Source organism: Stegastes partitus, unplaced genomic scaffold (assembly GCF_000690725.1).
Source record: "Stegastes partitus isolate 25-593 unplaced genomic scaffold, Stegastes_partitus-1.0.2 Scaffold493, whole genome shotgun sequence".
NCBI classification, from domain to species: Eukaryota; Metazoa; Chordata; class Actinopteri; family Pomacentridae; genus Stegastes; species Stegastes partitus.
In genome coordinates, this window is record NW_007578224.1 from 72,678 (window position 1) to 95,354 (window position 22,677).

The following is a 22,677-nucleotide window of genomic DNA, read 5'->3' on the forward strand; positions in this document are numbered from 1 at the left end:
TAAGGAAGGGTCATGCAACTAGTGAGTGTTTTATTTTCATATACCTACAGGCTGCCTCTTCTGAATATGCAGTGCATTGTCAAGAAAAGGAACACAAAGAGCTACATTGAGCGAAGGACACATACAAATAGAGACCTGGTGGAAAGACAGAGTGAGATCCACATGTACAGAAAATGAGACGCACACATTTCCCTGAACAGACCGTCCAAAGCCCCTTCTGCCCATTTTTTTTTCAGAGATATTGCACAGGTTATATTCACAGATTTTGTGCAGGAAAGATTAAAAGTTCAGTAATTGGCCAGTGATGCGACAGGTTATATAAATTCAAATAGCTTTCACTAGCCTAACATGAGCCTATAAATTGCAATTCAGTAGAGCCTTTTAAAAATATATTAAACTGTGTAACGAATATGATCCATCATTATGTTACTGCAGACTTTAATACTGCAGCCATTTTGGAAAATAAATAAATCCTGGACAGCTGAGCAGGAACTGAAGTGCAACACTTAGAGCTCATCAGTTTTTTTTTTTTATTTTTTATTTTATTTCTTTCCCTGGCTCATTTCACACTCTCCTGCTGCTGCGTCCTCTTCTGAAAGCTGACCTACAAGAGTACATTCTCAGCCCATCTCAAAATGCTTCGTAAGTGAAATCAGAACTCGTGCTGAAGTGGTTTCAGCACAAACTTGTGCTCTTTACCAAAGGGCTTTGGAGTGGTCTCCATCTCAACGGACGGCAAGCACAATGCAAAGTGACAATGTTGGAGTGATGGTGACTGAGTTGCCTTCAATTGCTCGGAAACAAAACAAAACAAAAAAGAGCTGTGTAATGGATAAAGCGCCTCGTGTGGGGAAAAGGGTAACACTACCACATTAGCATTTACAAGCTGTATAGAAACCCACTATACTGTAATTGGTTAGCAGACATTTGAAAGTGTTAATTGCAATTCTAGCATCTCCTAGATATATTTTAACCATCTTGCTGACCTGTAGCAGCAAAAGCAAACATTGTGCATAAACCCTTTTTTCCCCCTACTTGCTAAATTCAGTGCAACTTCTGACAGTGCATGTCCAAGACAGGGAGGCCTTTAACCCATGCAGAAGCCTGCCTGCTGATCTTGTGCCTCACAGAAGCAGAGAAGCAGGCCAAAGCATCCTGTCAGTCCCCAGCAGGCTTGCTAAGCAGCTTACAGATACTCATCCCTGATCACAGCCCTTCAAGCTTAGAAACCCTGCCATTCTGTTGGCGGCTTCAACTAGCTGGATCAATTAACTAATGAGCAGCCATCACTGCACCGTAGACGCAGGCACGCAGACTCACACATGTCATGTAATCTGGCCACGGCACACTGTGTTTGTGAGGAGCCAGAAAGGAAAAGAATGAATGAAATCTGCAAGAGATGTCATCTTGTTATCTGCAGTTTTTTTTTTTATTTTTGCACAACACCAAAGCATGGAAAACAAAAAGAAATAAATAATTTAAAAAAATAAAAAAATCACACTTTGGAGATGCAGATGGTTTCCATGGCAACTTCAATATCAAATCACACAGTAACGGTAACAGAAAATTGGACTGCCACCTTCAGGGGCAGTTAACATCAGAGAATTCAATCAAGAATCAATAGAGGTATAATAAGGAAATCGCAGTGTGTTACGCAACGTCACTGTTTCCTACAGAAAACATTCAATAGGCATGACACAACCTGTGAAACTTGCCACAAAAGCCAGCATGTCAAGGATATCCGCATACCAGATAAGAGTGACATGACAGGTTGATCACCACACTTACAAACTCAAGAACTGTCACAGAAACATGTACCCTCTCACTCACACAGATGAACACACAGACACATCCGTGTGTACACCGTCACAGACTTGTCATTACTGTATCAATATTCCCAGCTCACTTGAACCTCGCATGTGTTCCTAACTGAGAGAAAACAATGGTTCTTTTGTTGGGCGAGGAGCTCAGGTTGATCTGCACCTGCAGCTCTGCAACAAGCAGCCACATGCCTGCTAGCCTAAACCACTGAGTCAGAGGAGGAAGCATGTTTGCAGGACTTGTGTGTATATGAACAGACTGTCCCCTGAAGTATGACATCAGCTTGTGTAGATCTATTGACTGCTTGTGTAACAGCAGCCATGATACACCCACACAGGTGGAGAAAAAGGAAAAAAAAAAACTGAATAACAGAATGTGGGCTATGGAGCAGAAAAAAATAAAATAAAAAGTGGAAGTTTGCAGTGCTGAACAGAGAGAACAAGAGAGACAGAGATGGAGAGAGAGAGAATGGAGGTGGATGGAGAGACACTGAATCACTGGTGAAGGTCAAACCGGATTCACTAAGGGTTGTCATGGAAGCAGGATAATGCTAGGGTCGTTGCCATGGGAGAAGCTGCAAGATGAGGAGCAGTGCCTGCAAAACGTTGTGTTACAAAACACTGTTCAAAGATCTCCACCCTTTACTATCAGCTATCATTCAGCATATACGCTTCCCCCGAGGGGGAGACGAGCGGTGTGTGTGTGTGTCCCAGCAGGAGAGTGTGTGTACAGTGCATGTGAGTATGCACGGTGTGCGTGACTAAACAGTGAAGTTAATACCATCCTACCTGGTGTGCCAAGTCACAGGGGAAACAAACCACTGGGCAAGTACAATGGGGCAGCGGGATAATGTGCGAGACGCTGATAATAGCTGAGACTCTGGGTGGCCGTGTGAGTGTGTGTGCGTTTGTTTACACATGTGTGGGTACGCTCAGTGTGAGACCACAACATCTAAACACAGCTAATCCAGAAGCAAGGGCAGTATATACTTACAATTCATCCATCTCTCGTGCTCATAAACACACACTCAGTTACTGGTTTTGTACACTGGATGCTAAACTCAGTTTGAACTCATTTCCTGCTTTGCTCATTCATGTAGCCTCTCACAGGAGAAGACTACTGATATATACATGACACTTTGCTAAAATTGGAAGCTCAGCCATCACAGCTGCTCAACCTACTAGCCTAATATAAGTTAGTCCAGCAATGGTGTCACGCATTTAGGCCACAATGACGGCTTAACAGGAGAAGTATGCGATTGCCAAACAGAAATGGGCCAGAGGGCAGAACCAGGGATGTTTAAGATTAATTCTAAGAGGGTCTAAGAAGGTGTACAGCATTTTCAAACCGTCTCGTACCAAAGAGCCAAAAATCCTGGCCTCTTTTTAAAGCCTCTGTTCTACTATCCTCAACCACACAATACATTTTAGAACAACGAAGAAGCCAAAAGCCCTCAGTGTGGTTTTCTGTCAGTATTTTTGGAGTATTTCCGTCAAACTATTTCTGAGTCCTATTGGTTCAGAGAGGCTGCTTTTAAATGTTAAACTTGGTAACACTTAATAATAAATTATGCTGAATATGGGAAAGTAGTAACAGAAAAACAGAAGATTTATAATCTATGTTGTTTGGTATAAATCAAACAACTTATCTAATCTTCAATTTGCAAATGCCCTCTCTCTTATGATTATTATTACCGATCACTTTGTCTTGTATAGCTGCCATGTCTTACACTGCAACACCAGTCATGTCATGTAAAGTTGTCACATATCCTTCACTGTGTCTCTCCTGATTTGTTCATTGTACCATAGAAGATTAACAACATAACAGAAACACGCATAAAAAGCCATGTAGCATGACTTAAACCCTCAGAAAAAAGAAACTTCAATGACTGCAGTAAACCCCCCACTTTATCTGCTTTCCCTTGTCACTGACAGCACAAGCAATGGGTTACAAATAACTTCATTTGACAAAAAAATGTGGAGGGAGGGGGAGAACAGTTACTCTAGGACAGCTTACGGTATGTGTGTTGATGCATTTGTGGGTGTGAGGCCCTTTAATACATCTGGGCTGTTTTTGTCTTTTGAGGATAAAGGTATGAAGTTCAGAGTGAGAAAGGCTAAAGATGAAAGGAAAATGAATTTTGTTCCAGGGCAAATTACAGCAACAGGTAAAAGAAGGCAAAAAGTGGAGTCATAGAGAAAATCCCAGGAGAATACATTAAAAAGAAGTCGTACATCAGTGTACCAGTTTCAGACGAAGCTTTCTACACTTGAGCAGCGGCAATAACAAAAACAGCACAGTCATGTTGAGGTACAGAGAATCAAGAAGGAGCTGAGTAGAAAACCAAAGAGGGCTCTTTGACTGTAAGTGTGTATGTGCTATTTGACCAAGCAAGGCAGCCCTAAGTAAACCAGGACATCTAAACACAGCGTGTATCCATATCTGAATATGCACTACATTGGGGAAACAGTGGTAGTCTGGCTAAAGTTCCAAGTAGAACTTTCCTCTTTTTTTTTTTTTGTATTCATGTCAGAGCTGTAACATTCAGAGGTGTATGTACGAGACCATCCTGCACTCCAGAATTTTCCACATTTAGGGTGTATAATGAATACTAATCTAAAAAGTAATGTAAAAGAATGCTTCAGGTTCAGGAAATAAAAACAGCTGTCACCACAACACTGAGTCCAAACGGGCAAACCCTAAGCAGACATTCAAAAGACGGGACATATAATACCTGTTAGAAAGTCACACCTTCAAATTAGCATGGCACTGACTGGGCTACATTACAATATTGCATGCCAGCTTAACCAGTGTAGAAAATGAATTCAGCCATTATTCTGGCAAGTTTGCACTGGCACCGTCTGCAGTAGAGGAGAAAAGTTGCTTCTGTGTCTGCAGCCGCTGGAGGGCAGAACCTCATATCCAGAGATAAGACACTCAGTCGCTCTCTGCTCATTCTGTAAACGATATACTTTTGAAATGTATACAGCGCAGGTACGTTCGCCAACAGAGGAAATGAGTGCACAAAATAAACGCAAAACAGTGCAATAAAATTCAGCAAGGCATCATTATGGGGTTATGTTTAAGATTACCTCAGCTTAGGTAAAAAGCAGAGGCTAATGCACTATAACATGGGACTCAGTTCAAACACACTGATGACCATGTACGACCAGCAGGTGCATGCCAAGTCTGGCTATACGTTAAACGCCAGAATGCTCACGGTGGGCCTTTCAGCTGTGACTTCTGCCTTTAACGCGGTGTGCACCATCTCACAGACGTTGGATGGACTGGTTAAATTCTGCACAATGAATGAAAAGAGAAGCAGAACAGGCTGTGGTCTTCATGGAGCACCAGATTTTCAAAATTCTGTTCATACAAGTGAGTACAACAAACTCACTGACTGTTGTAGCTCACTGTCCAGAGGAGAATATCAAGAACCGCTGAGTTGCCTAGCAACGTAGTATTTTGTGTGTGCACTTCTATGCATCCTCGTGAGCTTCAGTCGCTGTGCAGTTCATACTGTTTATGCATTGTCTACTTTCATAAAATTTAACAGCACTCTCTCTCTGCCACGAACAAATGAAGGGCAATGTGAATGTGTGTAGATGGTGACTGTAGGGGCCACTGGCTTCCCATAATGCAGCGCGGGTCTCAGAAATAGAGCAGGAGAAGGCAGGGACCCCTGGGATGGTGGCACAGAGCTAAGAAAAGAGCTCCTCTGCTCTCATTTAAACAGGGACAGGTGCTGGAGGAGGAGAGAGGTAGGCCAGACTAAAGACAGAGAGACAGACAGGAGAAACAAAGAGAGGGAGTGAGAGCTGTGTGTATACAGTATGTGTACATGTGGGTGCTCATTCAAATACAGCATGGCAGCCTTTAACACTTCATGTGCCAGCAGTAACCTTTGCTCTCCACCACAGACATGTCATTTAGCCTTTTAGACAGCATCCATTTACCAGCAGAAATTTAATGCTTATGTCCCAGGTCCATTAACCTAAAAAAGACAATTATGTTACATCAGTTTGCAGCCTCATTTTCCCTGTGTGAACCTCTTTTTTTTCTCAGATAATTACCGGGAGGAGTATTACTTTTTGTGAGCGAGAGTGTGCATGTGTTGGGGGGGGTGGAAGCTCTTCTCCCCAGCAGCAATTTAAGCAATCCATTGGTTGACTACAGTTTAATATCACCACCCCTCTTTTTTTTTTTCCAAATGCATGTAATTTCCCAAAAGACATGCCTTTGTGCTGAATCATACATGATGTGTTATTAAAATGTGGCCATTAGCAAGGTTTCAGAAGTTGATCAAAGATGAGAAAGATGTTTGATTACCTCTGGCTGGGGAGAATAAACTGTCTGTGCAGCAGATATAAAATATAATGCGTTATATAGGTGTGCTAGATTGAGTTTGTAGTCTGACTTTCACACGGATCCTCACAGTTTAAAACTGACTGAAATACTAGCCATCTAGGACAGTACTGTGAACACACCCAGCCAAGCATGGAGCAGCTCTCAACTCTACTTCACCTGAGGACAAGAACAGGCTGACCATTCTGGTGAGTTCTAAACCGGCCCAAAGCCAGAAACCTGCTTCCGTCAGTATGGTTCATATGACCTCTTTAGGATTTCGTCATGCAGATCCAATATTGTTAAGTAGGACAAATATAGCACCTATTGTGCAAAAACTGGGCTTTACGAACGAACTTTTAGTCAGTTTATATTGTAGTTGTGCAGACTGTACCCTGTTGGTTTGTATAATACACTGTTCATCTGACCCAATACATGCCATGCTGCCCTGTTAGTTAGCGGCCTACTGCTGTTCTCTTCGTCAGTGTTAAGTTGAGGAAGTTACCAAGTCAGACTTAATTAACAATTACCACAGAAATCATTTGAGAGTTGTAGATTGGAAGAATTTAAAATTCATTTCACTGATGGGAAAACTTTTGACGAAGGTTAGTCTTATAAAGCTGCATTGGCATCCAGACTAAATGTGGAAGAATTTTACATATATCTATATATATAGTCTTTTGTAGTTCCCATGAGAGCTGCATTAAATCTGTTACATTGCCTCAGGTGTTGTCATTTGAGGCTGCATCAGTTGGGTCTGAATACAAGTTGGGATATGAAAAGGAAAATGCAGGAAGTTAGAAAAGGAGTGAACTTATGAGACCTCTGTAGTCCGCTACACATCTCTGCTTGAGGCTACATTTACTGCTGCATAACAGAGGTGAATGAATTGTCAGCAGCCGAGTTGCAGTGTGGGTAATGTCATTTAGATGTGTCGCTGTGCGGCACAGGCACAAGTCTCATACACTCTTTACAGTTCTTGCTTATAATCCCTTGCCCTAAGTATACTTCCAAACAACGGACTGTGATCCATTTTGAGGGACTTGTTCACCCTCTGCAGACTTTTGATTTTCATTTTGTATATTACTCTTCTACTATAGACTGCAGCCGCAACATCCAGGAAATTCTTGCACAGGCTGCTGCTGTAGGGGTGCATATACAGCAGCATGACAGCTCTACATAAGTGACACCAAAACAGCTTTATCCCAATTTGATTTGAGAAGCGCTTGATTTAATGTGTAGTGCATTTTTTCTTGAGCAGAAAACATTTTAAACAGAGATATTGCAGTCGATCATGTTCCTGTAATTGCGAGAATCCACAATTGTGATTGAGATTACTATTGGATTAATTGAGAAGCCCCAAAATCTCTGGTACTGCAGCATTAACTTTGATCCTTTTTTTTCCTTTTTTTTTAAATGCACGAGTCTAATAATGATATAGGAATGCAATGCTACACGAGTGGGGTACCCTTAATTTCAGGTAGGATAGTTTTTGTTTAAAGATTTTCTTTAACCCTTTGATGCACAACATATACACACCCCGTCTAGTGCACAACATGGGTCCAAAATGACCCGTGATTTGAAATCAAATGACTTCATACTATACCAGTAATTTGCTTCAAATAATCACTTTAGCAGTGGTTTGGGCCAAACAGTAATACATTTAATATTTGAAACATGTTTGTCATTTTGTCACACATACGTCTGATAACAGATAACACGGCTACTGAACTGAACTGTATTTGTAGTGTAACGATTGTGATCTGGCAAATGTAACCAAATAAAACAAAACTCAACTGATTGAATCAGTAGACCACAAATTGCCATCTTAATTCTTACATCCCAGTGAAGCTTTGACTTGAACTTTAACTCCTCAGTGATGTTGTCACTGATGAAGATATCCCATCTTTTGGTGAAACAGCTGTTGATCCAGGTGTAGGTCCGGGGCAGCTCCTCACAATGTTATGACTTCTTGTTCTTCCCTGAGTGAGAGGATTCTCATTCCACTAAGACCTATTTTTACTCCATCTATTTGACTGGGTCTGAGTTTCCTCTTCAGAGGACTCATCAGATAATTCTTCTATGTCATCAGATAAGTCTTCTTCATTCAGCAGAGCTGGATACCAAGACACACCCACAACTCCATCTTGACCCTGAAGCATAGACCGGGTCAACCTCATCACCAGAGATTTCAGACTCAGAATCAGAACTAATTGCCTCCTCAGCTTCATCATCTGGTCCCTCATGCAGCAGCTCTACAACCATTTACGCAGTAAATCTGCAAAATCTCTGAATACAGAAAATCGAAAGCACAAAATATTTTCAAATGCACATCAATATACATTCCTGTGTAGCAGCCCAGGGCAACTTTCAAATCCCAGACTCTCAGGTACGAGTCGTTTACACTAACCACGTCACCTAAAAGCCAGGCCAGATAGTGCGGCAGCCAGGATGCACTATCACTTGGAAGCATTTCTGGTGACAGGACCTTTCAACTCTCACACTAGTTTGAGTTTTATTTTGGTGACCTCCCCTAGCTTTGCTAGCTCATGAAGTAAGGAAGGAAAAAAATCTGACTATCTGTGCTGAACAAAAAAAAACAATATTTACTGAATACTTGAAATAGTAAATAATAAAACACATTAATTTCAAAGATAAAACCTAGAAACACTCAGTCATACGTGAAATAACATAATAAATAAATGAATGTGGGTCCTTTTTGACCCATGTTGTGCATTAGAGGGGAATTGATACAAAAAGCGTTTTTACTCAAAAAGTAGGAAAGAAAAAAAATAAAAGAATGATGTATTATGATGAAAAACAAGTTAATTGAGGAATACCTGGAATACGGAATGATGAAATTAATTTATTGAAAAGATATAGCACATAAAAACTCTGTCGGATCCTTTTTGTGCATCAAAGGGTTAAAAAAAAAAAAAACACTTTAGAGCCAATCAAAAGCTTCTGTGAAAAAGGCAAAGTTGACTGATTGGTTGGATTACCACCAGTCATAACAAATACAAAGGAGCTCTTGGTAGGATGACAAATCAAAATACTAGGAATTTCAGGAGGAGTTTGAACCTGTAAATTGCCTTGGCTACGGGCATGGTCATAAATAACAAGCCTCTTTCTTCAGATGAATATAAACACAATGGAGGAGAGCTGGCTGGTGAGGACTGTCGTAAATATCTCCAGCCCCAACAGCACCGTGTAGCTCCCTAGAAGGTTTGGAACGCTGCAAATGTCACCCAAGTAATATGTGCTCACTCCTTCTACATGAGGAGGGATAAAAAGAAGAGGAGGATGGCAGAAACAGAGGGAGAGAGAGAAGGGAAGGAGAGGGAAATGAGGGAGGAAGAGCAGGTGTGTGTGTGTGTGTGTGTGTTAGTATGTGTGTACATGCATGTGTGCGTGGGTGGCAAAGTGACAGGCGATGATTAGCCCAACCAGAGGAGGATATGTGGGAGGGAGTGTGTGGGAGTAGTGGGGCTGGCGAGAGAGAGACTCTGCCTCTTTAGGCAGAGATATACACAAGTGGATTAAAAGAGCACTCGTACTGTATAAACACATAGAAATGACACCAGGTTTATCTACACAAAATTCAGACAACCATGTAAGTACGAAAGGCGGGAACACATGTATGCACACACTGTACAGTGCACGCAAGGGGGGATTCCTATGGGAACGCGCTGTGTTGTGAGGGAATGGAGTAAGACTCAAGTCAGGCTATGGTGCATGTCGATATGTCGATAATGAAAACCGCAATAGAAGCAATTATTTCACAAGGTAATTTCATTCCATCCTTTAAACATAATGTATGTGCGAGTGCGTGTGTGCTACAAAGACAAGAGGAAAGAAAAAAAGGGGTAGAGAGGAAGAAGGAGATGGAGAACAGCTGCTGACTCTTAAGTGTGTAGGTGGGACCATTTGCAGCCCGTCTCTTCCTGAGCCTCCGTGGAATTAACAGGCTTTAAAGAGGTGCAACAAGAGCTCGAACTCATACATGCACAATCATGTGTGCGCATGCGCAGATGCCCAGAGAGCGTAGAAAAAAATCTGCTGTTTATCTTTTAAGGGCAATCAGCCTGCTCAATGACAGCATGACAACAAGCCAACTGATTCAACATGTGACTGATCTCTCATACTGATGTCTTTGTGAAAAATCCAGTCTATTAGGTCACTCGGATATCTAACACAGTCATTTGAGGCCTGACCATACTCATGACCATAGACCTGAGAGACTCAAAACCTCCTCGGTGGGGATGTTATTTTTAAACTACTCATCAATACTCACATTAGAATTTGGTGGAATTACCTTGTGAGACACCATGACTTTGAATTTTTCTTAAAAAGAAAAAACAGTTCAAATATGTTGCATCTCTTAAGAAAAATAAAACTAGAACAAGTTTAATGACAAAGGGATCAATCTATTCTTGAACTAAAATAGGATATAAATCTTCAAGCTACATCTCAGATCCATGTCTTATGTGATGTTGTTTGACAGGATAGTTTCCAGCCCTTGAATCTGTAGATATTTCTGTCCTCCACTACCAGTCAAACAGGAAACTGCAAGCTTCGGGTCTTGCCCCCGCATATGGTTTGACTGGAGGTCAGAATATTGGCACTGACCTCAGGGTGGGGACTCCAATGAGTCGCAACCAGGTGGGTGGAAAACAAAACACCAGTTCTCCCCCTGGGAAAGACAGTGGTATGTAGGGGAGTGTTGGGTGTAGCTGGTACTTTGTACAAGAGACAGGCAAAGGGCAATATGTTTTGCTACGGCACAACCCTAATCTTTCAACTTAGTGAGATTCAAAGTTGCTTGATGAAAACAGACAAACACAAAGACTGACAAGATTCATCTTTTGACGAGGCGAATGAGTCATTTAAAGTACCCAGTTCCTTTGCTGATTTTTCTTCAGGCATGGGTTGTGACACAGGAATCAGTTTTCAGTTCCTTCATACAAATGTGTGGCTACACGCCAGAGTACACTGATGTACTTTCACACAGAGTTCTACATTTAGGCAGTTCTCCTTCTCTTAAGAATAGAAAGTAACAAAACTACCAGCACGCACAGAAACTTCAAAGCGCATTCGGTAGTGGTTCTTATTTAAAACAAGACAGAATTCCTTGCTGTCCAAGTCACAGTGTTGAGTGGTGCAGAAAGAGATTAGATCAACTGTCAGTCAGATCATGTGCACTGCATTTTTTGTGACAAGTTCAGCTGAGGATGACTGGTTTGAGGGAGGCAGCTACAGTAAGCAAGGCTCAGCGCAACATGGAGGTGCTGCTGTAAACTTTGGAATCAATGGAAAACCTCACATACACTGCAAGATTCAGATAGAGAGGGAGAGAGAGGGAGAGGGAGAGAGGGAGAGAGAGGGCAGCTTGCTGAATAAAACATCCTGAAAGCACTTTCATGTCAGTCCCTGTTGGCTGGGCTGGAGAAAACCCAAACTGGATCTCATCTCCACTGCAACAAAGGCCCTGTCAAATCAACAGCTACTTCTACGCAGATCAAGCAGTCAAAGGCACAATCAGCGCAAAGGGAATCTCTTCAAACAGGAGCTGATTTCCCAAGGGCTGGGGACAGCAAATGTAGACGCTGAGAGACACGGATCACCTAGGAAACTACTCACTAAGAGAGGACCAGGTGTTGCTTCTCCAATTGACCTCTATGTTTACAACTAAAACACATGCACCCAGACACCCCTATTGGACACACACCACATCAGGTGTAACACTTTTAGTTTACTGATACATATTTCCACACAGGATCAAAGCATACTTCCATGGGAAAAAAATGTAACTGGCAGACCAAACATATGAAAAGGCTTTCCTAAAATGTAATCTTCAGCTTGGATGAAAACATGTTTCCATCATCGATACCATGGTAAATAAATGATGTTCAGCCCCTACTTCAGCGTGCTGATGAAAGTACACTCATTGTTACACGTGTCTTTCTCTGATCACATTTCTCCGTCAAAAGAAGGCGCATAAATTGAAAGATGTATTTCCTTCAGGCGAAATCTAACAACACGTTGCTTTAGGGATTGAAATGATTCAGTAAAAATTCTAATTAAAAAAACAAAACAAAAAAAAACACCTCCTGTATCAACCCACACATTTCCAAGTGAAACCTAATGATAGATGACGTGTATATAAGAGTATTAAAGACCAGGTCTTGTGCTTTTTAGGTTGTCTCTTTCCTTTTCGTGAGTTGTAGCTTGTTTGTGCATGCAAAATTACAAAACGTAAAGTCCACACCAAACGGGGTTATTCTATCCCCCAGAGGAGACCGCTCTTTACCTGTCTGAAATGCTTTGGTTGAGGCATTAACTCTATCTAAAAATAGACAAACCATCCGTGACATTGCGATTTTGAGGCCCAGTGTTCTGGCTCCAGCTGTAGTTATCTTGATGCCTCCTAACTCATGGCTAATCAAAAAATGAGCAGAGAAGCAGAGGGTGGCTAAATCAGAGTGGGCTATGCAAACCTCTCTGGACTGTCACACAAAGAGTCCACATCCTTGATTACACATAAATTAAGCCTTAATACAATTAAAACAAATGAGTTCTATAAAAACTCACCTCCAGTATATTTGTCATCAACAGGCAAATTAGCTATAGAGACCAAAACCATTTATTTGTACCGGGCTGTAAACATCTGACATGACTTCACTTTTTAGCTCCAGAGGTTGCACCCTGGTTTTAAGTCTGGCTTTTCTTCTGTTACTAATCTACATTATCATGTAACACATTTGCAAAACTCATGCCCAGCAGCTAGTTTGGTACTCCCAAACAAAGACAAAGAACAAGCATGTTCCTAGGAGTCTGCCATTACTTCCTTGCTTGAGCCATATCCCTCTGCCTGTAATCATAGATCTTACAGCACATAACCAACACTGCCTTGCTTTTGTTGGGCCAGCTAACCAATCACAGTAGACTGGACTTTTCAAGGGGAGTTCTTGAAGTGAAAGGAGCTAAAAAGAAGCATTTCAGACAGATACTGAAAAGAATGCATAATGAAACTGCTTTTTGAACATTAAAGCACGTGAAAATCTCTAGTACACCCCCCAAAAAACGATAAGCCCGTTAATGTACATAATATGAACTCTTTAAGAACTGGTGTTCCTGTTGAAGGCCAAAGTGAGCGAGGCCATTACCACGACAGAAAAATGAAGGAAACAGAGGAGATTTATCAGGTATATGTTGGTCACTTACCCAAATCTTTGGATCCTTGACTCTCACTGGCCAGTTCACCCATTCTGACCAGAGCATCAAAGTAGCCTTTGGCAGCAAATGTCACATCTAGTAGTAAAGAGAAGAAAGAACAAAAACAAACCAGGTTGGTAGTTAAGTTACACGTTACAAAAGTGTCTTTTCATGTTGAAAAAAAACAAAAACTAAACAAACATATTATTTACTTTCCCTCTGTTGTTTTTCAGACGCTCTTGAAACAGTGATTGACAGTTTGTCGCAATCAGAAAATAAGGCAACACTAATGCTGCTACACAAATTATCCTGTTATCATTCTGCATGCTTGATTGCAAAGAGGAAATTACGTTCTGACAGAGGATCTGTGCTTGCTAGGCAAGCTAAACAAACACAAAAAAGCTTTTCACCTATCTTGTGTTTCTAGTTAGTGTTATAATTATTAGAAAGTCTGCTTTATTATAACCCCAAGGAGTGTGTGATAAGAACTGGAAACACGTCTTTTGTTTAGTTCACAATGAAAAGCTTTTATAAATGTAACATATATAATAGGTGCCACACATCGCACTGAGTCCATCAGGAGTTTGTGTGTGTGTTTAACTGTTGTGTCTGAGTCAATATTATAGATGTTAATATCAGTCTAGTCTTGCATAGAAAAACCTATTTCTGCAGCATTGTGTTAGCGGGAGGAGAATGGTCTGCATGCACCTCATTATCACTCTGCTACTGACATCAAATTTTTTGGCGTGTTTATATTACTTTAAGCCAACCCCAAATGTTGCAAGTGGTGGTAATGCTCAGATGTCTCTGCAAAGAGTGATATTGGAACTGTTTTGGTGGAACACTTGAACACAACGAGGTGACCACTGTCATTAAAATGGCAAATTCACATAAAGAATCAAACAGAGATGCCTTCTGGCACCATCGAAATGTTTGATAAAAACTTAGAATCTTTCAATGTGTGGTTGCTGCCTTGACACTGTTGCAGTCATTTCTCATAGCAAAGGGGATTTTCAAACAGTGGAAAGGGAGGAGGAAACTGTTTGAAAAACGCAGCATAAATGGCATGCTAATACCTGCAGTCTACATCCTGTGAGTCACTAATATCAGTCTGGACAAGAGGAGCAAAGTAACTGGGTGGTAAAGTATTTAGGCTAGTTTGGGTCAAAAAAAAAAAAAAAGCACTGGGGCATTTTTCATTCCAGGGCTCTTTCTGATCTATGACAAAAGGCTGCTAAAATTCAATATTAGCACTGAATCACTGTGTTCCCACCAAGGAAAGAGCAATGTCATGCTGTTAACCACATGCTGTTAACTATCACTCACATTCTCCCTCTTCCATTCCATTTAATCTGTGTTGTCAATATGTCTGGACACTAGACAGCAGGCTGACACAGTGACTTGGGAAGACTAGGTCAAACAATATGTTTTTTTTTTTTAGGGTCAATACCAATACCGATAATTAGTAATCAAGGAGACAGATAACTGATATTTGGAACCAATATATATTTGCAGTTTTAAAATATAGAACAACACAAACTCCAACACAAAACTTTGTTGAAATGTCTTTGTTTATTTACTTATGCTTCATTAAAAGAGAACTTTTTGCCATTTATCCTCCTGTGTTGGACGTCAATACACATAACCAATCGGACAGATCTAGGGGCGGGACATTGATCAAGAACACAGAGTGACAACTACAGTTACATAGAGGAGGTGTACCTAAGCCAAAGTAAAGCATTTTTTAAGAATTAATTTTAGTGGGAATCAGCTTAAAACAAACAACAATTGTGATAATCAGAAAACTTCATATCGGATCTAAAACTTGGCCAGAACAATAATCTGTCGATCACAGTGGTAGACAGATGATTGACAGATGAACTACATTCATCCACCAGTCACCTGCTGGGATCCCCCTTGGTTACAGTGAATGTCCACAGGGTTGCAGATGTACACGCACAGATACTCATGTAGACACAAAAAGTCCGACTTTTGCCCTAGATCTTGAGCATACACAAAAACAGCAAATAAGGCTAATGCTAATCAGCTGTCATATCTCTTCTTTTTGCTCTCCAACGACATAAAACGTCATCCTGACCGCACAGCTCAATATCCACCTCAGCCCTCGCTGTTCTGACTGCTGCTGTGCTAACCAGCTAAGGTCACACAGGGCAAAGGCAGCTTCCAGTGAATTCTGCCTCACTGCTACACAGTCCTCCACCAATCAGCCCATCTCCACTGAATAATGGCCATTGCCTTTGGAGGTGAATTCAACAGCAGTCCAGGTGACAGATGGGCCCTGCGTCTGCAGACAGCTGCCAGGTGAGAGACACATTTACAACAATACCCTAGCAGGGGCAGGATAATTCCACCAGACAGATGCAGCCACCCTGCGACAGAGGAAGTTTCCCGGGATGGAAGCCTCGAAGCTCTGCTCTGAGACTGAGGAACATATGCTAATGCTAATCCCAATTACAGCTGAGTCAACAGCAGAAGATGGTGCGTGTTTCCTTCCTCCTCTCTTGCTGGGGAAACACCTGAGAACTAGAAGCAGAGGCCTCAGAGACCTCCCGCCTGCCTCGATGTGAAAACTGTGTGTCAATGTGTAAGTGTCAGTTCACGTGAGTTTGCACATGAGTGCCCTGGGGTTATGTAGGTAGGATGGTAGTACACTTGTTGATGCTGCTGTAAGCATGTGAGATAGCGTGTGTGTGTGTTTGTGTGCAGTTGAAGGATGGCTGAGTAGATAAGCTGGATCTATACGGATACTTCTGTCTAATGAAATGTGTGTTGAGGGGTTCACAGAGACAGACGGAGAGGATTAGCAGATCTCTGATTGCAAGTGAGACAATCGGTAGGGGAGGGGTTCGCTTCAGAGCTAGTGATCCATCACTCATCCTTCTCTCTGGAGAGGAGAAAGAACCACATCTCTTAATCAGGACAACAATCATTTCTTCTACGTGTGTCGATTGCAATAATTTCAAGGGGAATTGTATAACAAGTGCTGTGTTTGGTAGGCAGTTGGACTCATTCAGTTGAATGCATTTGTTGCTTTTACACTTTTCAAGCACTGTGAAATTCAGTGATTGACTGCTGTGCTGGAAAACCTGGAATGCACCCATATCCAGATCTAGAAGGCCTACACACGAAGCCCTTTTGGCATTTGTGGTGTTGAATAATTTCAGCAATTGCACCATATGGGTGGAAACGTGTCCTGCTATCCCCCTGCAAATCAGAGCTGCTTAGTCCCTTGGGTTTAACCAATCCTGCAAAGTGGGTCTTTAATGGCTCAGTGAGCCCCTACCAGTCTGTCTCCTACCTACTCCAAGGCCAGGATTAGCTATTGTGTGTGTCAGGGGAAAGACAGACAGGCTTGGGGAGGGAGGGAAAACCCCCACTAATGGCTAGATTAGTTGACTGAGGTGGTTTGGGCTTCTTTTGGGCATTTGGAGGAAATGTTTGGATGAAATGAAAGATCCTAAAAAGCATACTACAGTGTTGTAAACAAACATAAACATACATTTCTTTTGTGAATCTGACTGCTGACAGTGAGTTATTCTCACCTTTGCATCAGATTAAAGGTCTTTTGTGTTTCTCTCAATACACCACCATTACCAGTTAGAAGTTACACCAGAGGCTGTGCACCACATGATAAGCCCTGTCCATTTGGCACAAGGATAATTATTGTCCTTTCTTAATGAGTTGAAAAAAAAAAAGATAGATAAATGTATGTACAGAGATAGAGATAAGAGAAAAAAAGAGTGCTTCCTTGGCCAAGTGCCTGAACCTGCAGTGAATCAGGAAGCAAGAAATAAATAAATGAGGAAAATGACTTACTGGCGAGGGCCTTCTCATAGTTCTTCCCCATGGCAACAAAGTTCCGTAAGCAGGGGTTGAACTGCTCCATGATAGTCTGAAAGAGAAAACAAGAGATACATAGGAGTTGGAGGTTTCACTTATCATTAGAGCAGGGTCAAGAGCAGAGAGGACTTGCACCTTGCTAAATTCATTCTCTCTGTCGCGCTCTGCCTTCTCTTTCTCTTTCTGACATACACCTCCTGCACTAAACTTGCTCATACAGAGCAAAAAGCTATCGACAGAATCTTTGGAAACACCGAGGAACAAGTCTGTTTCTGGTAACTTACAGGACTTAAAGGATGTGCTGCAAACATTTTGGTTCCAGGGCACCTTCTACAAGACCTTCAGGGCCTTGCAGTCAGTGCAGTCAGTGTTCTGGCAGCATGCAAAGGACCCACAGCATATTAGAAAGGGATGGTCTGAACGCTTTGGCTTATCAGTTTGTCTTTATATGATGCAGGTGCCTCATAATATAAGACAACAATCTCATTTTCATCGTTACAAGACACAAAGATCGTACTTTTGTTATCGCAGGAGCAGTACCTTGTGTTAATATAGACATACAGCTTTATTCTACACTTCCAAGCTGAGTCAGTCTAAATGCTGAGAATGCACGATGCATGACATCTCTCACCAACATAGTTTCCTCTGCTTCTCTTCTACCTCTCCTCTCCTTCCTCCTCCTGTGCTCCTCCAGGGCTTCCTCCAATTAGCCAGTCCCCAGTCAGAAAGTCAGGAATATCCAGGGGACAGAGAGACAACCACAACACTGCTGCAGCAGCAGTCCCTACACAGTCCATCAATACTGCAGGAGAACACTTTATAATCTACTTCTAGCCTGAATCCACACTGTGGCAAAATAATATGGCAAGATGCCACCACTGTCAACCTGAAACAACCCCACCAGCTCATCCTGAAAATCGAATGCCTCTTATCCTCAGTGAGACTTCAACATTTTTTTGCCTTTCCCTTCATCTTGCTGTCTGTCTTTTGTTTTTAATGAGAGCCAAGATTTGAATAGAACAGTATATCTGTGTGTGTGTGTGTGTGTGTGTGTGTGTGCTGTGGTGTCAGGAGCTGTAGTTCAAGTGGCTTGAGTACAGCACAACCCACCTACAGTCGAAATACCAATGAGTCAGACATAAACCACTGATACTTTCATTACCAACAGTAACTATCTTACTACGCCTCTCTGTGACTGCGCTCGCATCGAAAGCCGATGCAGCAAAAAAACTGGACTGGATTACAAAAATAGGGACACAATGGCAAAAAAGCTGCAAATAATCACAACAATAACGCATGTAAAAGATGCAGCTTGATTTATTGTGTTGTGTTTAAATTAGACTGGTTCTTAACTACACAAGCATGAAGAGTTCTAAAAAAAAAATCATTCACATAGAGATTTCTGTGGCTCACCAGAATTATTTGAAGCTTTAACCGTTGTCATGGTGATCAACATCCAAATCAGTATTTGACTGCTTCATTTGGGTTTTTTTTGTTGTTGTTTGTTTTTACTATGTATACATTATCACAAAAATCACTAACATCAAATGAAACAAGACATATTATGCCAGCATTTCCCCATTATGTGCCAACATTATGTAATATTAGTTATTAGTGACTCACAGCTCTCATCTAATGTTATCAGCACTGACACCAGGACAACGGCACATGAAAATGTGACAGAATGTGTAACTATGCTCGAAAGATGTCAAAAGACTCAGGCTTCTGGATACAATATATAGTTTTGAATAAAATTTGCAGGAATGATCCCAAAAAAGCTGAGCACCTAATATCAAGAGTAATAATATTAGATCACCCGCTGTGGCCAGCTGACACGTTTTTGTAGGTGCATATGTTGTCTACCTTGGTCAGAACGGCCCTAGTTGTTTGTAGGGATGCTATTTTCGTTATCAATTAATGCACCAACAGCATTCTCAGTACTCTCGAACTGATCAAATGTTTGGTCTACAAATATGAGAAATTGAGAAAATTGCCCCTATATTTAGCTGTACTTGTATTTTTTTTTTCAACCAGCAGCCCAGGACTCAAAGATATTCAGTTTATCTTATGTAACAACAAAAAGCATCAAACACTGAAATTTAACAGGACGGATCATGTTTCAAAATAGTTGCAAATGAAGTCATGTCAAAGAACTTTAACTGATATTTGAAGCGTTGTAGTTGTTTCCATAGTTTGCTGCATTTTGCAAACATACATTGTACACAAAGTTTATTTAAGATTTCTTTGAATTATGTACACTAGTTTCACAAAAAAAAAGATCTTTGCAAAGTTATTCCTGAAAAATGTTCTCAATAAAAAAGCACATACTGCTCATTGTTGTTTATTTTTTTTGTGACAGCTCACTGCTTTACATAAACTTATTCCAGAGCTCGCAATAGCAGAATGAGCAATACAGCAACACATGTTTAAACAGTTCCCTTTTTTCACCACTTGGCTGTGTATGTCTAATATCTAAGAAGGAGAGGAATATAATTAGGGGGAGAATCCCATCTCAAGTACACAAAGCACTTGGTACAAAAGGTATCCCCCACACTCTCTGCCTCTGGGAAGATAAAAGACATCCCCCCAGGACCTCACTGAGGAAATGTTTATTCCTAAGTGATTCTTCTCACTGTGAATTCTAATGTGAAGTGCACCTCATTGATGAGGATAAGGTCACATGAACGTGTGCAAACTAACGCGTATTTGGTGCGTGCGTGTGTACTCGCGTCCACATTAATAAAAGGCTTTGTAATAACGAGTGGTGGTGTTTCAAACTGGTGGGAGGATTACATAAAAAAGCAAGGCCCAGTGCAGCATCATTACAGCACACTCTCCCACTGAAGAGGCCAAAGGTAGCTGACACAAGCCTAGCTGGCTTTCGTGCACATTCTGAACATGCAAGTACACTCGCTGACCCACTGCCGCTGAACAAACACACGGGCAGCTATGGAGCAGCTCGACATAAAGAATCACATGATTATCTGCTGATTTATTATATAAGAGACAGAAACTGCAGTGTCTTTTAAATGGCATGCAGTTAAGGGGAAGTGGAGAGCGAAAAAAAAAAAAATACAGTGAGGGAGTTTCTTTCCTCATCTCTTCCCATTGTTGCTAAATTTGTCATCCCAGTTCTCTTGTACTACATTGTTACCCTAATTGTGGCAGCTAATTGGGAAATGGGGCCAGGAGACACTTAAGGTTGTGTGACATGGAGAGAGAGAGAGAGAGAGAGAGAGAGATAGAGGGAAAGAGAGGAAGAGAGAGAGAGAGAAAGGAAAAATGCAAAGATGAGGACTTCTAAGAATTATGAACAATGGTATGTATTCCTGTACTGTGGTGACTTTACATTCAAGCTCTCGGTATCATCTTCTAATTAAAGAATTAATAAAATAAGAAATAAGTCAGGCCTGGAGAATAATCTTCTCTTTCCCTGAGAAGGAGAGTCTGTCCATTTTTTCCACTGCCTATATGAGGACTGAATGAATTCATTATTAGCACTCGGGGCAAAAATTAAAGCAGACAATTAAGAGAGGGCAGTGCAATGTCTCCTGCAAAATGAATCAAATCTGTCCGACACCCATTTCTGCTATGAGATGAGACGGGGAGAACATAGAGGATTCTAGAGCGTAAGCATAAAGGGAGTAGATAAAGGAAAACATTTTTAAGCGGGTTAATATGATTTCTCCCAGTGCCCTAACCAAATGAATTTCTCCACAGTGTGGAAGTAGCGATTGAAACGAGGTCAGTTTATCTGAAGTAGACAGCAGATTTAATTTATGGGATATTCATCCATCTCTGCTCATTCTGTTCTCCTCTATCACACACTTACACCTACGCACACAAACATAGTAATGACATGCAAAGGGGGCAATTTGAAAGTAACACCAGCTGATTAGAACCAGGGGGAATCGCACGCAATCAGAAGCCAGGATGCCATCATCTGTTCCTTCTCGCCCTCCCCTCGCTCCTTCCTCCTCGCTCCCTCTCCTACACAGCAACTTGCCACAGGCCTGAAAATGCCCAGGATCAGATGAACACTAAAATCGTCAAGGACTGTATCCGCGTGGACTGCAAGGGTTGTCATGTGGTGAAAGCAAACAGAGGCAGCCAAGCCTAATGACGTAATCAGAGAGGAATGTAAAGAAAGAGGATAATGTGTGGATTGACTTCTGGCAACAATACAGTTGGTCTTTTCTTTCTTAATAAGGAGCACTGTGAGATTAGGATGGGTCTCGATCAGCTCGGGGACAAGGGTGACCTAAACTAATTACTGTGCTAAGACCAACTAGTCAGGCTGCAGGGGAATTTCCTGTCTAGTTGACCCCACTGAATGACGAGGAACAGTGGATCAAGACTGGACATGTCAGGTTGTAGGCGTCTCACCACCTCAGCCACAGCCTTTTGGGGGAAACCCTGTGTTGCACTGAAGCTTCAACAATGTGCAATAAACAGTGCAATGTATGGTCACATAACATCATAAATCAAGTGTGTAATTTAAGAAGTAACTACATTTCTGCCATATTGTTATCTTATATTATAATGTGATGCTAAAAGCTCAAACTAGTAGCATATTTTCTGGATGTTTACAGCAATGCAAACTCTGTAGAAACTTAGTTTTAAAGTTAACTTTGCACTATGCAAATGTGTACCCAAGAAATTAACTACAATTAAATGACGTTAAAATCAATGCCACTTAGTTCGATCTCAGGGATGCTCTGCATGTTAATGCAAATTCATTGCCCTGCATTTATCACACGGTGTCGGTTAGTCGATTTGAAAATTCCCTCTACAGAATAACTTTGGTGCAATTTGTCTATGTATGCATGTCTTCCACATTACCGCAGGTGTTTGTGTACAATTAGACTGAGAGTGCATATGCTAAGTGTAAATCTTAAGAAAATCTGATTGTCCAAACATGCCTGACCAGTGTGTGAACTAATTGCCGCATGACTTTGGAGATTAGATTAGCAGAGCTTTAGGGTGCTGTAGTCCTGCAGAAGATTGAGTCGCTGACTCCACACCAATAAGTGTGTGTGAAGATAATAAATACAATCAAATTTCAAACTTCCAAGAATCACGTTCCAACATTCCCACTCTCCAGCTTTAATATAGTTGTCATTATTGTACTTCTCACACTGGGATGGCAATAGCAGACACATGGGCCAAATTAAGCATTTTGGAGCATGTTGGAAATATCAGAATAAAAATGTGTACATGGATTAACAATATAAACAATGGGAAATACGTAATATTCTAATGTAAGGAAATTATTAGATACAAGGACAGAGAGCATAGAAAATCTCCCAACAACAGATAATAGGGATCACTTACTGGAGCCCAACCAGTATATCAGCATATATTTCCCAGTATTGGTAATGATGTATGTTGACTGATATACGCTGCACTGAAAACTTTCTGTTGCACAACATAGTA

At 41.3% G+C, this 22,677-nt stretch overlaps 1 protein-coding gene across 2 annotated transcripts in view; it reads right to left on the reverse strand.

Annotated features, from left to right (window-relative positions):
* Nucleotides 1-22,677, reverse strand: part of LOC103361233 (brain-specific angiogenesis inhibitor 1-associated protein 2-like) — a 55,743-nt gene that overhangs the window by 24,406 nt on the left and 8,660 nt on the right. For both annotated transcript variants that reach the window (XM_008287260.1, XM_008287261.1), the window contains exons 2-3: nucleotides 17,218-17,293; nucleotides 13,390-13,476 (exon numbers count right to left, since the gene is read on the reverse strand). In XM_008287260.1, coding sequence (XP_008285482.1) covers nucleotides 13,390-13,476; nucleotides 17,218-17,293 — 163 coding nt within the window. The remainder of the gene's footprint in view (nucleotides 1-13,389; nucleotides 13,477-17,217; nucleotides 17,294-22,677) is intronic.